Raw genomic sequence first — 20,721 nt, forward strand, 5'->3', positions numbered from 1 at the left:
GATTGCTTATTAACTACATGTATGAATCTGAATGCAGAGTAAATTCGCAAATCTTTGTCATCGATTTCGCATTATCAGGGAATGCAATTTGGTTAGTTTAGGTAAATATTAGGTTAGCGATAAGTTATGTCCCTTACAAATAAGGTTAGATTAAGTAAGGTTAGATTTAGAGTTAAGCAGGGTTAAGTAGGAATGGTTTAGGGTAAGGGGTGTGTTCGGTTTAGTACGGTTAGGTTAACAAGGTTTAAATTTACGATTACAGTCGGGATAATTTAGATAGGATTTGGATTTAGATTATGGTTAGGTTAGAGTAGAGTTAGGTAAAACAAAACGTTATATGAGATTTAAGTAACACAAAAAGTCATATGCTGGAAGATCTCCAGATAAAGCTAAACGAGAACCAAGATGGTTTAGGTTGTGTGCAGTTAGTATTAAGTAGAGTAGAGTCAAATAATAAAAATACCTCACAAGCTCAAATATATCCTTTAAGATCTAAATAAAGTTTATCAAGAACCAAGAAGGGTAGGTTAGTTAGGGTTAGGATTAAGTTATGTTAGGTTATGTTCGGTTATTGTTACGGTTACGATAAGCGACGGGTTAGGAAGTTAAGTTAGGTTAGGTAGGGTCGGGGTTAGAATTAGGGTTAGGTTAGAGTAGAGTTAGATAATACAAAAATGTCGTCTGCTAAAACATTTGCTGGAAGAGCGTTACGAGGAGGGCTTAACGCTCAACTGCCCGTTGGGTATCGCGGACGAGGGATCAAACCACATTACATTTCTCTTCATTTTGTAAATGACAAATCTTGAGTAAAACCATCATTTGCAAAATCCCAAAAAAATCGACATACTCATCCCTCTTTTATTATTTCCAATACTTTCTCTATATTATTCACAATTAAAAATCCATGCACTATGCCGGGATTCGAACCCAGGACCGCTAACATAGCAAATCGAGTCGGACGCCCTAACCAATCGGCCATAGCAGACCCCGGTAGATTAGAGGAGAAAGTTAGGTAAGGTTATGTAGGGTTAGAGACGGATTAAGTAATCTAGAGTTGGGATCAGGTGAGGTTACGTAAAATTAAGGTTGGTGTTAGGGACGGGCTACACTCTAAAACTACCTACTAAGCGATCCTATAAAGCCGAAATCAAATTTTACAAAAAAAAAAGAAAAAACTGCAGAACATCAAATATCTGCCCCCTCTGGACAAAACTGGATAAGTCTAATTTTCGCAAAATGAGCTAAGTGCATATTCTTGTGTCTTTGCCGTTTTACTGGCTTTTAACTTAAATAAATAATATTTTATTTTACATTAATGCAAAACCAGCTTGATTTATTTCTTCTGAACAAGTTAAGGAGCCAAAGCGAATAGAGAAACTGCAACAAAATTCAGTTTTAGATTAAAATCGAAAGAAGAAGATAAATAGTTATTTTAGATCAAGTAATTAAACATAAATTTTGTTGTCGAAATGGAAAATGATCAAAGAAAGCATAATAGTTTTTTAATGTGGAGTCTTCATTATGAAAATGTGTAAAATCTTGAACTTGAGAGAACCTCAAACCTGGGTGGCCTATGTAATTTACTCAAATTTTAAAATTCAATGCATTCAAATTTAACTGCTTATCTTAAAAATATTTTTTTAAGTCTGGTTTATTTACACAACGCTAGCTTTTAAAAAAATCGTTTGCGAAAAAATTGCTAACGGTGCACTATTTCGATTGCATGCTTATTGTTGGGTCAAATTTGACAACACCGAAATATTCCTTCTCGTGTGGTCTAAACGGTGCATTTCTCCACTTGTACTTGTTATTTCATTCGAAATTGCGATTGTGCTCATCATAGTACAGGATATTTCCTTTTTGCCAGTCGGTGTGTTACCCAAGTAAACTTGAAGAAACATTGACCAAGATTATATCATTTTTGGCTTATCAGGGATTTCCCGAAGAGTTTGAAAACATTCCATTGAACGGTCTCGGCCTTTCCATTTTCACAACTATGGAATTGTTTTATCGGCGCCCGATCGAATTTGATTGCCTTCGGCAACCACAAAATCGTCTTCTGGAAATGTTGACTACTATTAGAAGATAGACTAACGATTTTTTAAATGAAAATGTTGAATAATATACCGGGTTTTTTTTAAATTAACTGTAAACGGAGAGTCACTAACGATGTTTTCGTTTGGTGCAGGTCGGGGAATGGCTTAATTTATAAAATCTGATGAGTGAGCATATTTCAATCAATATCAGAAATCAATTGAAATCCCTGGCTTTGTCAATTTGCGAAAACTTTATGAAAGACTTTTTACAACCTAGCTTACGACCGACGAATTTATAATTATCGTTCATGATTGAACCTGTAAACCCATTTATTGAATCGTAACTCATAGTAATGTATGGCAATTATAGTTATTGGTAAACATGTTAGTTAACCCAAACAAGTTAAAAAGCAGATAAACTATTATTGTACGATTATGTGTTATTGTGTGCTATATGCTTATAAGTTTGGTTGCTCCGCTTGAAAACAACACGATTATAGTTTTTCCCTTTTGTGTGAATTTGTATTATATTTGTGACGATTTAGGTATTGTGACAAATGTATGTACGTTTCTAAAGAATCTAAAACTTTTTAAAAAACTTGAGATCCAGATCAACAAGCATCGATTTGTTTTGTTGACGAAAATTATTTATATATTTCATCCTGAAGTTGGTTTTCTAAATTATTTTAAAAAATTATAAAACCTGTAGTTTCATGTTAATAAACTCTGGTTTGTTTTTGTCCAACATTATTTACATATTCTATCCAGAACATATATTTCTAAAAAATTTTAAAAATATATTAAGAACGCAAAATCTGTAGTTCCATGTTTGTTTTTGTCCAACATTATTTACATATTGTATGGAGAACATATATTTCTAAAATTAAAAAAAAAATATATTGAGAACGCAAAAACCTGTATTTCATGTTAATGAAAATGGTTTTTTTTAACGTTATATTCTTTCCGGAAAGAAGATTTATAAAGTAAACTAGAGATATTTAGACCACACAAAAAATGTACTTCCATATTAATAAATATTGGTTTGTTATTTTTTCAAACATTAGTTACATACATTATGTTTAGTGGTCTGATTGACCAAATTACTTCTTTCAATTATTATTTTTTTTTTTTTTTTTTTTTTTTTTAACGTAAGGTCTTGGTTGAAATGAAAAGATGTCAAGGTTGAGATTGAAGTCACAGTAGCACAAGTGATTAGAGAAGGGGCGTATTGAACCGAAGGTCGTGTGTTCGAATCCCGCTCGTGACACTAATTTTCAATCTCAACCAAAAATCTTAGATAAAAAGAATAATTAATTGGATTTTTTTTCTACATGTTGGACACATAGCGGGCATTGACCCAAAAGTAAGTGTCCCTGTTTTAACATCGCATGACCTATTCTTAGACCGGGTGAGGATGAGTCCTCTTGGGCCTGGATGAAAGAAGCAACGCGCTCAGGAAATTAGTGCAAATAAAGTAGTCATAGCCCCATCATCTCGAATAACAATAATAAATAAAGCGAATAAACAATAATAAAGAGAATTTTAAAGTTTTACAGTTGGAAGGAATTTTACGTGGTTTTTAAATTGATTTCGTAGGTAGATATTCAGAAAACTATAAGAGCAGTGAAGCACAAAATCTCTTCAGTGACAAAGCACAAAAACCTTACCCGATTTATTACGACATTTTCACTATATCCTATTTATACAGATTAGTTTTTATTAACTGAATATATCTATTTTTTTAATTATACGCAAAGACTAAATGTTGAAATTAAAATTATGGTTTATTATGCAAACTACATTTGTGCATAAATAGAGATAATCAAGTTATTTGAAGGATTACTTTAATAACAATAACATAAGTATATACAGATAAATTAAATTTTCTTTAGTCAAGCCTTCGATTTTCTGGATTCGAGCTGTATTTTAAAGCCGTCGGACCTCTTGAGTATGATGTCGGCTTGGAGGACCCAATTTTTCGGGTCCAACCCTTTCTTCACTCTAAAATTCCTGAGCAAAGTTGACAGGAGCACTTTGAGCTTCAGCATCGCGTATTTCCTCCCTGTAATAGTATAAATCTATCAATTTAGAACGAAGTTCAAAGCTACCGTTTGACACGTACCGACGCAGCTTCTCGGGCCAGCGCTGAACGGGATGAAGGAGTAATAATGCCTTTGGGATGAGTTCTCTGGCAGGAAATTGTCCGGATTGAACTCCTCTGGGTCCTTGTAAATGTCTTCTCGCCTATGGAGCTTGAACGTACCGATGATGACCGTACAGTTGGCCGGTATCGAAAGATCTGTTGATGCTGCAACGAACAAAATAAAGACAATATGTAATAAAGCGATGCCATTTCTTCAAGCGATCTGCGGGTATGAACTGTAGTTTATTTTAATATGCAGTTTGGTCATCCTGGTCGGCCAATTTACATTTGTTTCGATAGTCTGATGAGTTTCGGCAAATCGCCATTTCAGTGGTTGGTAAATCGTGTCCTTTTTATAAGTAATAAGTATAGAGAACGTGACGGTTTTTGTTGGATTAAAACCGAATCAACCTCGCAGTGCACAGTGATAATTTGCTCTAATTTAGAGATAGTAATTTTAGAAAGCAAGTAATTGGTTAGAATTTATCTATATTTTTATTATCTCTTTCTACTTTTTCCAATACGTCATAAAGACATTTCATGACTCAAATATGTAGCAAAAATAGGCGGATCAGGATGACCAAAAACAGTAAATGATTCATGTCTAACTCATGGTCAAAATGAACATCACAAGTTTAAAAATTGACTATTATAGGTTTTCTATATTTGTAGTTTGGTTGTTTCCGATTTCTCTGGTTCGCCCATTCTCACTGGCTCATTGGCTGTCAGGCGCATTTCTGACCCTTTTAGAAGTTTGTCAAAATCTATAAATGTTACATTTATTATAACATGCTGACGCGCGTCAATACTAGCAAGAATAGACAACCCACAGGCTTTCAATTTAAGAAAGATGCTGTTTAATTTGCCCTTAGAAAAAGGTTGGATGTTTTAATGAACCAAAACTTTTCCAAATTACAAAAAAGTATAAAACATTTTTGTAAACAGAGCGAGAATAAACGGACCCTGATGGTTGGAGACGATCAAGCTAAAGGTTCATCACCTTGTGAAGAACTGCTCTTGTTTATATTTTAAAAGATTCGAACTTTAACAAATGAGGTGGATACAAGAGAAGGGAGATTAGGAGGACCAAGATGATAGAGTACCTAGCAAACTGATGGTTCAACGCCTCGCATCACAATTTAATAGAAATCTGCTGCTTATAAAAATAAAGATTTGTTTTTATTAAAAGCTTAGTATGAAATAACATAATAATAATATGTAACGAAAATCTCTAAACATTTTTTTTATAAGAGCATCATGCACTACAATTTATCGAAATTTGATAATAATCTGTTATTTATAAGCGTAAACTAGTTGTTTTAAAAGATGCGAACACTATCAAATTAGGAATAAACACGAAACTTTTTGTTTTGAAAAGCGAGAATCGGCGGACCGAGATGGGGACTGCCAAACTGAAAGTACAACACCTCGCATCACGATTTAATAGAAATCTGCTGCCTATAAAAATAAAGAATCGTTCTTATTAAAATCTTTGCATGAAATAACATTATCCTAATGAAAATAATAATAGTATGTAACGAATAAGCATAATTTTTTTAAGAGCTAAAATAGGCAAACCATGATGATTGGACACGATCAGACTACAGGTTTACCACCATGCAATTTATCCAAATTTGCTACTAAACTGCTAATTATAAACATTAACAATTGTTCTTATTAAAAGCTTAGATGTTTTAAAATAGGCGAAAATGATCAAATTAGGAATAAGTTACATATAACAGCAGCGAGAATAAGCTGACCAGGACGATCGGGAATGATGAAGTTACACGTTCATCACCTCGCAAACTTCACTACAAAGTTTCACAATTTAATAATAGCCATTAATAATAATAATAGTAATACTTCTATATACTTATTTCTTTTAAAAACTGCCTTCTTTTTTCAAAAGCTAGATGGACATTAATGAATGACTAATAAATGAATTTCTGATACCCTAAACCGAATATTTTTAACGCAAAACGAGCTTTTAAAAATTGACAAGATTTCCTACATCTAATTTCTCAAATAATATTATTCCTCAGTTATCTATATTTCTAGTGTACCAATTTAACTTGGCGTTTCTCCATGAATACAGCTGAAATATTTAATTTTTGTACGTTTAAAGTAATGCTTTTCATCGGGGTCAGTCTATCTACAGGTTCTACACTCAACTTCATATTTCTTAACTTTTAGCTTTAAAAAAACCGTTCTCTAAATTTTTTTCAGCGCTTCGAACTAAAATACAAATAAGTAATTTTCTAAGACCCCACTATATAGTAAAGTTGTGAACTGGTTCACATTTAAATTGATTATTCATCGATGTTTTGGGGTGAGAAATGTTTATTTAAAATCATCTATGATTAACTTATTTTTCTGTGTTGGTCTAGTATCATTCCCTCGCATCTGTACTAGCTAAAAGATTCAATTTACTCGTTCTACATTTAAAAAGATTTTTTTTTTAATTACTGGGTTATAAAGGTCCAATCGTCGCATTGTGTAGGATGTTTTTTATTTTCTATTTTTATGCATAGACACTTTGTCTTTATAAATAGTATAAAAAGTAGTTAATTTGGTCATTACCGATCATTTTGGTCTGCCTACCCTTGGTCAACGTAAAAGAAACGCGTCTGACAGACCGACCAAGCTAGGGTAGACCAAAATTTCAGGACCATCACCCAGAATAGCACACTGCGAAATCCGACAATTTAGTATATAAAAGCAAAAAATTGAAGAAGTGATAAAATTAAGCTTGCAAAAGAATAAAAAGTTAATAGTTTGGCCAATTACTAGAAGTAATTAGTACTGCAATATTTTTATGCTGAAAATATTATAGATACCTGTAGATTAAATAAATGTTTTACATAAATAAAATTTATATAGTTTTGGCGTTTTGATTTAAATTGTAGCCTAATCGGTTCCTGTTATTCTCATAACTAAAAGTTCAATTTTTAGCGTTCACTTATTAGCAGAACACATCTTTAAAATGCTCAAAGTTCAAAGGCTAATGCTATTCAGTGGTTCCAACTATTGTTCATGCCCGAATCTACGTTATATTACCTAGTTTAAGTTCTTCCTTCAACTCCCTTGCTATGGCGGGCACAGGAGGAAAAAGGCGCAAAGTTTCCATGATGCACCTCTCCAAATACTTCATTTCGAGGGTGTCCTGGAATGTGACGTCGCGGTCCGAATCACCGAAAATGCCGTCGATCTCGGCAATGCACTTTTCCTGCAAAAAGAAAAATTTGCAAAGACTCCTGGGAGAATCGGCGTTTGTACGAACTTACCTGAATATCCTGCCTTGCTGCCAGCATGCAAAGAAAGAAACTACTGCCTGCTGCCGTCGTGTCATGACCCTACCCGAAAAAAAAAAGAAACACATGATAAATCCGCACTCAGCGGTGATTTAGATCAATACTGACTTCGAACATAATCGTGTCCACTTGGTTTTGGATCTCTTCGTCTGTGAGAATAACACCGTTCTCAGAATTTTCAATAAGCAAGTCCAAAAACGGCAATCTCTTCTTTTCACCTAATAAAACGACAATTATTTTAAAACAATTCGAAAATAATAATAAATTACAAATCACCTATGTCTTGGTCTATGTCGTCTTTGATCGTTTTACTCGAACCGAAAGAAAAATCGCTCTTTTCGGTCGTTTTCAGATCTACTTCGTCGTCTTTCGTTACACCTTCAAAACTACCGCCGTTCCTCGTGTAGATGTCTTTCCTGATTTTTAACACCTAGAAATATCATTAAATTATGATTTTTTGTTTAATTTAGTTTTAGAAAACTTACTTTGCGCGTGAGACCGTGGATGACGCTTAGAAGCTTTTTCTGCATCCCATTGTACTTGGACAGCCAGAAAATAATTTCAGGCCTGTACCAAAGCTTCGTTTGCCTCAAGTGGAGGATATCGCACATCCTGAAACAGTTATTTGTTGAAATAAATAAATGTACGATCAGTTTGTAAATAAATTTGTTTTACAAAAGATGACCTACTTCATCACGGCCATTGCATAATCGTAACCACTTGATTGCATCTTCTTCGAAACTCCCATCACCGTTTCTAAAACAATAAATAAACAATAATAATTAATTTTGCACTCGGCCAAATATTTACAGTAAAGAACAATTACTCTTTCGATATTTCTTAAACATATTCCACAAAACATCCCGGTAAAATTACTTTTTTGAAAGCTAGAATTTCAAAAGTAAATTCAAGAAAAACGAGAAAGATAGGCATAGTTCATTCCGATTGACCTGATCTAAAGCGTGTCCTTTTTAGATGGCCCGACTCAAATTCTCTTGAACCAATGACCCTATAAAAATAATATTGTTTTAGTCGTTTCAAATTTTTACCTTTTTTGGAGAAAATTTATACAGGGTACCTCAGGCCCAGTTCAAATTCAAAATTTCAAATACGACCCTATACATCCTGATACATCATTTTAAAGGGATTTGTACGCTGAAATCGGTGGTGCGATCTGATTTTAAATTGATCAATAAATAACAAGTTATGGCAAAAAGTTTGAAAAACCTACCTCAAAAAATTAAGGAACTGAATACCTTTTAAATTATTTTCGTAGAAATAAGGCCCAATTAATTTATTTACGCCAAACGTTGATATGATGAACCATCTGATGGTGTCAAGAGTACAAAATTCTTGAATTTTCCTCTGCCCAGGAAATTTCTGAGAGTGCAACTCGACTGCGCTAAGCACCACTATCAATACAGCAGTCGTACATATCTATTTTGTTTTTTTAAGACGTTTCTTTTACTGGGTTTTGCATCAGGCATTAAGGCTGTTCATGTCATCAATAATCAGCCTTCGCAAAACCAGATAGGTAACTCGCTGTTGATCGGAAAAATGTGCTATTTTGAATGGAATACTGAATGTGACGAATAGGCACTATTGTAAAATTTCTTTACTTCCAGGAATTAAGATTTACTCTCAAAATGCAAATTAGACAAACAAAGACGGAATGTAAACAATAAAGGTAATTAATGTTTAATTTAGTGAAGAAGCAAATTAAGTGGGCACTCTCAACACGACACGCAAAGATGGCACAATTACACAGAAGACAAACACTTTGAGCCCTGAAGATGATCTCAATAAAAGATCGAAACGTTGGCACGATAAAGAAAATGTTTTTCTGAAACCTACGTCTCACCCGACCGCATCTCACGATTTCTGAATAATTATCGATTAACGGTCACTAATCTCTACACATTGTTTTCAACTTAAAACTTCCTTTAAAATGATGGGTCAGGATGTACAGGGCCGTATTTAAAATTTTGAAATTGGACTGGGCCTGAGGTACCCTGCATAATTTTTTTCCAAAAAAGGTAAAAATTTGATACTAGACTAAAAAATAACAAACACGTATTTTTTGATATCATCATTGATTCAAGAGAAATTCCGTCGGGCCATCGAAAAAGAACATCCGATCAGTGAGTTGTAGGTTTGGGTGTGAGTGGTGTTGTGTGGTTGAGAGTGTGTACGTGTATCTGTTTTTTTACCCATCCACATCCCTGCTGTACCTAAGAGAAACCATATCGAGAGACCACGACCGCTGCTACTAACGAGAGAACCAATCAAGGAAATGAATATATTCAATTGGTTCCCTTTGACTGTGTTTGTGTGAGAGTTTCCCATTTAAGTGTGTTGCCATTTTTGATTGACGGTCTGAAACAATCTCTCTCGCTCTCTCTCTCTCACTCTCTCTCTCTCTCTCTCTCTCTCTCTCTCTCTCTCTCTCTTTCTCTTTCTCTCTTTCTCTCTTCTCTCCCTCATTCTTACTCTCACTCTCTTTATCTACTCTCTATCTATCGCCCTCCCTCTTCTTCTGCGTTGGTTGTAAGAGAGGTCTAAGAGACCTAATTCGGCGTGGCTAAATAAAGCACTATCAATATCAATCAAGCATATATATCAATCAATCAATCCCTCTCTGCCTCTCTATGGCCTAGTACGCACTGGGATTCTTTGAGTCGATTCATGTTGCGGGGCAGAGTCGGGGCTACGTCGCAACAATGAATCTACGCAGTCCCGACTCTGCTCCGCGACAAAGAATCGTGTCCAGACCAAGATTCAGTTTACATTCATCAGTGCCTGCGAAAATGACGGAGGAACTAGCCCTTTCAGGAATTTCCCTTGCTCTTTTTTGCATTGTACGTAGTGAATCCAATCGCAGGTGCATTAAAAAACGCCCAAAAAGATGGTGGGTTCACAATATTTCAACACAAATATTTCACGGCGGGAATCAGCACGGGAAAAATCTTTTGAACACGCTGCGATTAAATGATGGCTCAGGGTTCAGAAATTTTTTGAGGATGTCCTCGACCGATTTCGAAACCATTTTAATGAAAGTTGGCGGTGAAATTTCCAAGAAAGATACCAACTTTCGGGAATCTATCTCTCCGGCCAACAGATTAGCTGCCACTCTCTGGTTCCTAGCGAGTGGAGACTCGTATACAAGCCTCATGTACACCTTCAGGATTTCAAAACAATCAATTTCGTTCCAGAAGTGTGCGAAGCCATCATTCATCGTTTGAGAGAATACATCAAGGTAAGTAAATAATTGCAAGCAAATAATCAAATATTTTTATGTTTGGAAATTATATACTGCTGTAGGTAAGTAATAAAAGTGTAGATAAACAGGTAAAAATATAACCCAATAATAAATCAAATTAACCCAAATCACAAAGAATCAAGTATGTTTCGAAAACTTTAGAACACTATTGAAAACTTTAGGTAATACACTGTCAAAATCTTCACAAAAACACTACATCAACTAAATAATTGAAACAAGAGCGCTTGTTCCGATTCACGTTTTGTCTTGAGTCAAAGAATCCCATATCGGATGGGATTCAAAAGAGTCCGAAAATTCTAGCCCGCAACACACCAGATTCATCGCAACAGTTAGTCAGGGCAGCCTGGTCTCAGGCTAGACGTAGCCGAGACTCTCCGGAGATTCAAAGAGTCGACTCAAATAATCCCAGTGCATACTAGGCCTATCACTCTCTCATTATCTTTCTACCTTTCAGTCACTCTCACTCTCTCTCTCTCTCACTCTCTCTCTCTCTCTCTCTCTCTCTCTCTCTCTCTCCTCTCGCTCTCCCGCTCTCTCTCCTCTCTCTCTCTCTCCCTCNTCTCTCTCTCTCTCTCTCTCTCTCTCTCTCTCTCTCTCTCTCTCTCTCTCCCTTTGTCTTTTCCCCTCTGTCTCTATCTTTATTTTTCTAAAATATGTATATTTCAATAGATCACTCCATTCACGGAATGAGACCCTTGGGTTGAGTTTCTTTGGTCACTTTGGTGGTCACAATCACTTTGACTAATGTAACAGTTTATGAGAAATACTTCTTTTAGTACAATATTATTTTGGAGGTAATGGACGATATGTCCATGTGGGCATTTTTTCAGGTGTCAAAGATGTGCTTGAATTTTTCAATAGTGTGACTGTCATTTATCCTCACCCAGCAAGATTTCCACGGTCGCTTCGCTCATGAAGTCGTGACAGTCGATCTCTTTGTCCACCTGGTCCTTCAGTCGTTCGACGACGGCCTTACTGTTCCTGTTGAAAAGGTTGAAGAATGATTTAAGTACATTCAGATGGAACGCAGGCGCGATTAACTTTCTATGGACACGCCATTTCTCTCCTGAAAAATAAAAATTAATTGTAAAATCAATTACGTTGGAATCACATGCTGCATTTTCAGACCTGTGCTAATAAGGAGCCCATTCCCAAGCCATGGTTGAAAAAACCTATATTCAGGCGATTTGTCGATGTGGTCGTGGCTACTCAAGATTAACTAGAATTATTAATTAATTTTAAATAATATCATTTAACATTATAATTTCATTATTGCTTATTAGGAGTTACGACAATTGATGTAGCTTTATTTAAAAAAAAATACTGATTATAAACTCGGTGAGCCTAAAAAGACTGTTGAAATTTACCCTCGGCCAATAAAGATTATCTTTTGTTATAATTCTAAATAAGTTTTTTTTAAATAACTAAAATGTTTAGAGATGAAGAGCTTGATAATTCCGATCATCCTGTTTTGCCAGCCCCCACATGTTTTGACTGATAGACGCGTTTCGGCATCTTCAGTGGTTCTGAATGTTTGTTGTTTTGTCTGTGTGTTGTTTTTCCATCTTTTTATACGTTATAGTAAAGAAAACAAATCGACATTTGATTGATTAAAACAGAATCAAACTACAGACTCACCACCTCACAATCTTTATTTTCCTCAATTGAGTAATGGTTAAATATGAACAAATTCTGATATCACCTTGTTCTATTTTGACCAAGCAGAATGATTGAAAACTTCGAAAATTATACGGGCCAGGATGATCGAAGAAGATCAAATGCCAGGTATGCCATAATGCTCAAACCAACACATCACACTTTATACGTATATGTAGTTTGGTAATTTCCGTAAATCCTGGTCCGCTCATACTCGCTGTTCAGGTCTGTCGTTTCGCCATTCGCCAATTTCAACGGTTGGTCCTATTACATGCATTGTGTCGTTTCTTTCTAAAGAGCCCATCAAAGGACAAAACGACAGAACATAGATACTTAATCCTCATATTTCACATTTTACGAAAATGCAAAAAGGCTATGGCTGACAATATAACCAACCCACTGATGATAGCGAATGCCGAAACGCGCCTGACACCAAAACAGATTCATCACCCTCCAGAACCCCCAAAAAAATTTTAAAATACTTTACGTCTTAGTAGATTTTATTGAATCCTTACAGTCTAATCCAAGAAAACAAAATTATGACAATAGGTAAATTACCTCTACATCGGCAGGATGAGTGAGGAAGACAAAAAGTCGCGGTCCGACCCACATCTTAACGACATTTTCATACTGCCTACTGAATTTCATCAAAGTCTCGAATATTGCTGAAATAAGAAATAATAATTATTATTATTTTAAATATGTGTTAGATTTACAAATAAGAGATTAAAGACTTTTCACAATGAAAGGCATTATAGAATGAAGGAAAACTTCGAAAGTGATACGGGCCAGGAAGATCAAATGACAAATGTCAGGTATGCCATAGTGGACAAACCAACACACAATGTCCTTTGGAAAAAGTTTTTGTTCATGAAATACTGACTCGTTTATTAAAATACTTTTTTTTTAATTTTTGATCCCATTTAGCACAATAAATTTGGATAGATTCTAGATAGATTTTCCCTTAGATTTTAATGTCTTAGCAACATCTAGACTAGACTCCCAAACCCTTATTTATTATATTTATATTATTTATTATATTTAGCCTTATTATCATAATTACTCTCAGGTTTTCCAAGGTAATGATGGGCGTTGCCGATTAGAGGGTATCCTTCCGGTCCAGGTATTTTCTCGGCCAATTCGTACAGCCTGCTCCTTTTGTACCTCCAGTAAAAGAAGTACCCGACGGCCAGCGGTACGCTAAGCGCCATCAGGTTCACCGTCACCGTCCAATCTTCGCCCATTTCTTCTCAATCTTATCAGACGCTCTAGAACAATAAAGGGAATTTTACACGTAGAACTACTTATATTCTATATTTGGCGGAAGTTTGCATTTATAAACGTCCCGTGAGAAAACAGTTCAAACCTGTTTTCATTGGCAAGCATTGAAATTTTAATTATGGCAGTATACATTATATTCTCACGGAGTCACCAACAGTCAATACGTCATCAAAAATGAAATAAAACCATAATATATTGCTATCATTTTTAGTGTAAATTATTATAATATAAACATTTTTAAAACAATTTTATCTTGTACTACTTTTGTTATTGTCATAGCCTTACATCGATCATTATAAATTAACAAATTACTACTGTTTTGGTGATATCATGTTCTAACTTTTACTTAAGAACGTTATATATTTGTACGAATTATTTTATTAGTTAAGAGTCGTAAAAACATTTTTTATATACACATATTGAAATTTATTAATATTATCTTTTTAACCAGTGTGCAAATTAAGCCAGCCACATAACATTTTATCAAGCATTCAAATTGAGATGGATCCATTAAAAAAATCTAATACCTGATCTTAGAAAAAATAATAATTCCAGTGTTTATTTCAATTGACGTCAATCATTACAAATTCTTACGGGAAAGAAAAATGGTGCGAATTCTAGTAGGTGACTGAATCGGATCCAGGTCAACGTTGGGCTCGAATGAACAAAACGCTGACATCGGACAATTCGCTGACAATGACGGAAAAAAGCAATATACGCAATTAAGAGCCATCGATTAATTTTTGCCACAATTATCGTTCGATTCGAGGTGGGAAAATGATTCTGGAATCATCACAAGTGAGTAAGTCATTGAGGAAGAGACAGGGATAGAGAGTGATAGAGATAGATAGATAGATAGAAAGCGAGAGATAGACAGCAAACAGAGACAGAGAAAATTTCATAAGAAGAGATAGAGAGAGATGGAGTAAGAGAAAGACATAGACAGACAAATATATCGTGAACTATGGAGAGAGTGAGGGAGAGAGAGAGAGAGAGAGAAAGAGAGAGAGAGAGTAAAAACAGCCAGAGGAAGACAAATTGGCAGGAAATAGGGAGTGAGAGAAAGAGAGAGAGAGAGAGTGAAAGCGAGAAAAAAGAGAGTAAGAGAAAAAACAGGAGACAGAGAAAGACAGATTTGCTGGAAATAAATATTGAGAAAGATAGATATAGAAAAGGAGGGAGAGAGACAGATTGGCAGGAACTAGGAAGTGAGAAAGAGAGAGAGAAAAAAAGAAGCGACATAGGGTGAGAGACAGACAGACAGAGCGAGAAAAAAATAGAAACAGAAGAGGTCGTTAGTAGAGAAATAGATAATGAGAAAGAGGGTAGGAGAGATTGGCAAAGTAAGAGAGAGAAAATGTAACAAACAGAAAAAAAATTAAAGAAGGATAGAGACAAGGAAGACAGATTGGCAGAAAAATATGGATTGAGTAAGATAGTAAGAGAGAATAAGAGGGAACAAATGAAACAAACAGAGAGTGAAAGACAAAAGAAAGGCAGCGCTAGACAGCCAGAATAGTATCTTGTCAATTATTTACGTTAACATATTAGATAATTGTTTATTAGATATTACAAACTTAAAAAACACGCTACGATATTTCCCGACATCAGTCAACAAATTAAAAAACTCTCTAGATCTAGTAAACAACAATAAACATACCGAAATAATTTATTTGTACTGTAAACAATCGAAAACGCATATTAGCCAAACTTGTAGAATAATTAAGCATTTATTAATGTAGAACCGATTATAACCAGCGTTTATATTTAATTTAACAGGATCTCAATTTTTTAGCAGTGCGTTCACGAAAATTATTTCACTGATGATTTTTAAGAAAAAGTAACCGCTTTAATTGTTAAAGAATAAAATAAACTTTGTTTTTTCAACAGTAGTTTTCAACATATCAATATTTTTTAGTTCGTAAAAATTTGACTTTTTTTCGTTTACAGCTTGGAAATTTACTGAAACCGTTTTCTAAGATGGAACTGAGATTTTTTCTTATTTTACACTCGGTATTTTTGTTTACTTTAGGTTCAACTGTATTATGTTCAGGCAGATTATCCTGCCCGTCTATTCTCGGATTAAAAGACACTTAATCCGATTCATTAGAGAAATAGAAAACAACAACCCGCAGAGGGCAATCTACTAAAAAAGCCTAAATAAGACTGCAGAAATGGCAAAAGACGAGGCAATTTTCAGTATATTCCAAAACATTGAAATTTACTGATAGAGATAGTTTATTTTTTAATTAACATTATAAAAGTCAACTATTGGTAAATATGGGTCAATAACTTAACAATTTAGCTTATAACCTTATAACTTAACATTTGAAATTGGACATAATTAGCTATAAAAAAGGTTCTTAACATTGACCGAGCCAAAACCTGTCTATAGGAGAAAATTACACATCACAATTTCACAATCAAAGAGATATTTAAAACTGAAGATTGGGTGAGAAGTTCTAACCACTGAAATGATAAGCACTTCAGCAGAGGTCACATCAACCCATTTATTTTTTAATTTACATTTTTTCTCTCTATTTTAAATTTGAGCAAAGACAAATTAAGTATAATGTACAAAAAATGACACTCCCCTTAATTTTAAATTATACATTCTTCATTCTAGAATAGGCATGTTTCATACACTGGTATGTAATGTTTATGCTTGTAAAAAATAGTGCCACGGATAGAAGAACAAACCTAAATGCGGTTTACTTTTTTACTTTTCATTTATCCTGATGCTTCAAATAAAAGCTTTTTTTTAATTGAATTGAATTGAAAAGTATCCGTTGGCCTACAAACAAATTCTAAAATTTGTATTAAGAGGAATGGCATGTCGAGCTCCTGATAAAGTATTTATTAATTTGTAAGGACAGCATCAAAACTTCTCACAAAAGCGACCAACTTGAAACACATAAGTAACTAAAGTTAACTACTACTGTCTAGTATACTTCACAAACTTAATTTAAAAAATTCAAGCAACTGTACAAATATAAATAAAATACCTTTGAGAAAAGCAATTATTCAACTTGATGAGAGTTTTTCAATTCAAATTTTAACGTTTACTCCCTTTGAGACACACTTTATAAATGTATTTCTAGCAACATGAAACAGTACTATTCACTATGTACCTATTATGTCAATGTGACTGGAAGACAATGGACATAAAACTGAAGTCAATTACGCTTTCATTAAATTTGAACACATCATTCAACTTGACCTTTACTATCGAATGTTAAAGAGTACCCATTGTCTTTATTAAAATCATTAATTATAAACTGTGTTCAATCTATTTTTAATGCTTAGTTAAATGTATTTTGTCATTGAATCTTTTGAGGCATATGGGGTGATGAATCCTTTTTTGTAATTTCAATAGTTTCTGGTCATTGATCTGTGTGTTATCTTGTAAATCATGTTCTTCAACAAGTTTATTCAATAGAATAAAAGGGGGCGTCGGTGGCCGCAAGGTTTAGTCTTTGACACGGCGCTCATCACTGTAAGGTAAAGGTCCCGGGTTCGAATCCAGCGGCCCTGCATTCGAACCCGACATACTTACAAATGGGCTTTTTTTCAAAAACACCGGCACCCTGAGGGTTTATATGACCTCTGCTGTTGCGAACCCTCGTAAAAAAAAGAAAAAAAAAAAATAGAATAAAGCTACTACTGAAGAATGGCAAAACACTGAAACACATCTGAGAGACAAACCAGCAAATTTAAAAATGAGACTGAGATTTAAAAATGTCAACTATTAAGGCCTCAATTTAATGAATCTAGCATTGATTGGGATGGGCTACTTAAGAGTAATGATTTAGATCATAGGTTATCGTTATTTTATAAAATAGTACATTCTCTCTACCCAAAAAGAAGTATGCAAACCCCAATGTCCTGCCTTATTTTTCAATGAAGTTCATAATCAATAAACAATTGGCATATAAAAACTATAAAAGAGCAATGCTACCTAGTTACTATACTAAATTTTGGACAAAAATGTGTTATGCTAATTACATTAAGTCGGTCGAGGATGAATTACAACATGATCCTAACAAATTTTTGTCTTTTGTTAGGAATAACTAACTCTCTTCCAACTTTAATGCGTTATCAAGACAAAGTTAGCAATGATCCATAAAAAATTGCAAACTTTTTCACACCAATTTAATTCAGTTTATAGTATTGACAGCAGTCCTTGCAGTGTTACTTTCACGACACATAATGCCAGGTTCATGTCAGTATTGAGATGTGACATACTTGAAGAAAGTTGTTAGACCCTACAAATTTGATTAAAAGCCCAGATGGCATCTATGTTGCAGGTTGGCCCACTATATTACTTATTTAATGAGTCATCGAACTCAGGTATTTTCCCACGCCTGTGGAAAATTTATTATGTGACGTCAATGCATAAGAATAAGGTTAGAACCTTAATCACAAATTATCGCCCCATATATATCATATCCGCAATACCAAAGATTTTTAAAAGATACTCCATAATAAAATAGTTCCTTTGTTCAAAATGTTATCAATGATGAACAGTATGGTTTTATTGTGTGTGTGTGTGTGTGTGTATGTGTGTGTGTGTGTGTGTGTGTGTGTGTGTGTGTGTGTGTGTGTGTGTGNCTATATATACAGAGTTTCTCCTGTTTCCTCCAGAAATCGAAATAGGTTACCTAAAGACTCACTGTCGTATCAAGCACAATTCTCCAAGTAGCATTCCTACACCCTCTAATATCCCAAGTAATGCCACCCTTCATTTAAGTCGGACACAAGTCAATCACTTAGTACTTCTTAAGATAATGATAGAATCGCTTGTACATAACTAAGGAACTAGGAACGGGTAATAAGCCAGAAGGCTACGGTGCTTGAAGAACAAAAACCCTAACTTCCCAGGGTCCACCATCATCATCATCAAGCAACTTTGGCCCAACTGTGTGTGTGTGTGTGTGTGTGTGTGTGTGTGTGTGCGTGCGTGCGTGTGTGTGAGTGCGTGCATGCGTGCGTGCGTGTTGATGATGATTCAGCATCAAGAACCCAAATTGTATCTGTTAGCAATGCATTCTCAAAACTCATAAATGTAGTATTTGGTTACACCAGGTAGGTATAAATGTGTAATTAATACACATTTACCTCGGTTATTCTTTAATTTATTTATTAATGATATTGTTGTTTTGTTTTTTAAACTGTAGATGCAAATTGTTTACCGATGATGTCAAGCTATATAAGTTTGTGAAAACACTTTCTGATTGTGCCATAATCTAAAGTGTGTTTAATAATTTCACCAAATTATGTGATCTTAATAAAATTGGCATAAATATTAATAAGTGCTACATCTTAAGATTTCATAGGACAGTTAATGTAGTAATTTATCCCTACTCAATTGATGACAGTATAGTTAAAGTGGTCCAATTAGTCAGAATTCTAGGTGTTCTAATTGACTCCTCTTTTATCTTTTAATGAGCACATTCAAGACATGGTATATAAAGTAAAGCTCTAAAATTATCAGGATTCATAAAAAGGAACACAAAAGATTTCAAAAATGTTAATTGTATAAAATTGTTATAGATATATCTCTAATCAGATCCGTGTTAGAATACAATCCCATAGAGTGGTCACCATTTTTTATGTAGTATATAAATAAAATTGAAAAAGATAACATCTAATCTAAGTATTATTGATTGTTAGTTGTAACATGCTTTACATTCGCAATAAATTACTAAAAATAACAAAATTTATAACAGAAATTTTATAAGAAGAATCAAACAGAAGTTTCTTTATATTTTTATGGGAAAAGTTTTAGTTTTGTGTGTAGTTTTTGTTTAGATTTACTACAAACATTTCATTTTTAAATCTAATTAATCTGTATAATTATTTCATACAGCTGAAATTGTTCAGAATCTTATTTTTATGGTAACAATTAAAAATGGTAAATCCAAAATTTGAAAATATTATCTGGAAAGCACTAGGAAATTATTTATGCTTACTAGAAACTAAAACTGGTTTTTGTTAAAGGTTATTTAATTTAAACATATGTCAATAGTGATTATAATTATAAGAAATTATTGAAACTACAGCATTTCCAAGAGAGAGAGAGAGAGAGAGATATCTAAAATTATTAAAGGTAGGATTATTTATTAGGAAGAGAATTCATCTTTTTTCCAAACTCAACAGCTGAAGATTTATAATAATAATAATAATAGATGAATCAGAAAACAAATAAAATAAAACATTTAAATTGAAATTGTTGTTAGATTAACAGTCTTTGCACACATATGGCAATTAATTAATTTTTTCCATTAGCTGATGAGCCATAACCATTTTGATTTCTTAATTTATTAATTTTGATAGACCCATGTTTGTTGCCAGAAATGTTGATTTTATTTCAAAATACAAACTATGCCAAATTAGCAAAAATAAACTATTTATTTTCCTCTTTCCAGTACAGAACCAATGAATTATAAAAATATTTTAAATAGATACTTTGAAATTGGGCGTGTTTAATTGTCCATTTTATGTTTTTGAGTTGGAGTGAATCATGAATTGACAAACTATTCATTGTTTATATTTATGCGCTTCCCACTATAAAATTAAAAATTAAACCGGGCTCAGTGCAGTACTACAGTGCACTCCCAACAAAACCAACCAGGAATTGAGTTTATCAATTAAAGCTACTATCAAACTCATGTTGTTCCAAAAAGGTGTTATAAACTCCAAAGAATGGGTCGCTTATTTTTGTTTATTTGGTTTGTAAAGAGTTGTGTTCTAGAATAGTTCAATTTGGTTTGAAAAAAGTTCAGTTTGGTTTGGGAAAAGGGTAGTCATAGTAATTTTGATCATTTGGTTCATTTGAAGCAAGGCCAAAAAGAAGAAACTGAAATAAACTATTTATTTTCTTCTTCATCAGATTATATTGATTAATAATTGGTATTTGATTCGTAAAAAATTCAACTTGGTTTAAAAAATGTTCAATTTTACCACGAGTTCAATTTGGTTTCTAAAAGGTTCAATTTGGAAAAGAAACAATAG

General features: G+C 33.9%; 1 protein-coding gene across 3 annotated transcripts; it reads right to left on the reverse strand.

Moving 5' to 3' along the window:
- Positions 1–3,863: 3,863 nt before the first annotated feature.
- LOC106666182 (cytochrome P450 4g15-like) lies at positions 3,864–16,858 on the reverse strand. Of its 3 annotated transcripts, none has more exons than XM_014393184.2 (13): positions 16,713–16,858; positions 13,490–13,694; positions 12,985–13,091; positions 11,899–11,989; positions 11,654–11,836; positions 8,180–8,246; positions 7,976–8,102; positions 7,767–7,920; positions 7,599–7,708; positions 7,464–7,532; positions 7,237–7,405; positions 4,159–4,344; positions 3,864–4,098 (listed from the first exon to the last, which is right to left on the reverse strand). In XM_014393184.2, exons 2-13 carry the CDS (start codon positions 13,668–13,670, stop codon positions 3,929–3,931), a joined length of 1,614 nt encoding a protein of 537 aa, XP_014248670.1. In that variant the 5' UTR covers positions 13,671–13,694; positions 16,713–16,858; the 3' UTR covers positions 3,864–3,928. The 3 variants fall into 3 exon arrangements, with proteins under 3 accessions (XP_014248670.1, XP_014248672.1, XP_014248671.1); XM_014393186.2 differs by lacking the exon at positions 16,713–16,858 and adding an exon at positions 15,368–15,540; XM_014393185.2 differs by lacking the exon at positions 16,713–16,858 and adding an exon at positions 14,235–14,385.
- Positions 16,859–20,721: the final 3,863 nt, after the last annotated feature.

The sequence above is a fragment of the Cimex lectularius genome, unplaced genomic scaffold (assembly GCF_000648675.2).
Source record: "Cimex lectularius strain Harlan isolate CLEC.00 unplaced genomic scaffold, Clec_2.1 scaffold5, whole genome shotgun sequence".
Lineage (NCBI taxonomy): Eukaryota > Metazoa > Arthropoda > Insecta > Hemiptera > Cimicidae > Cimex > Cimex lectularius.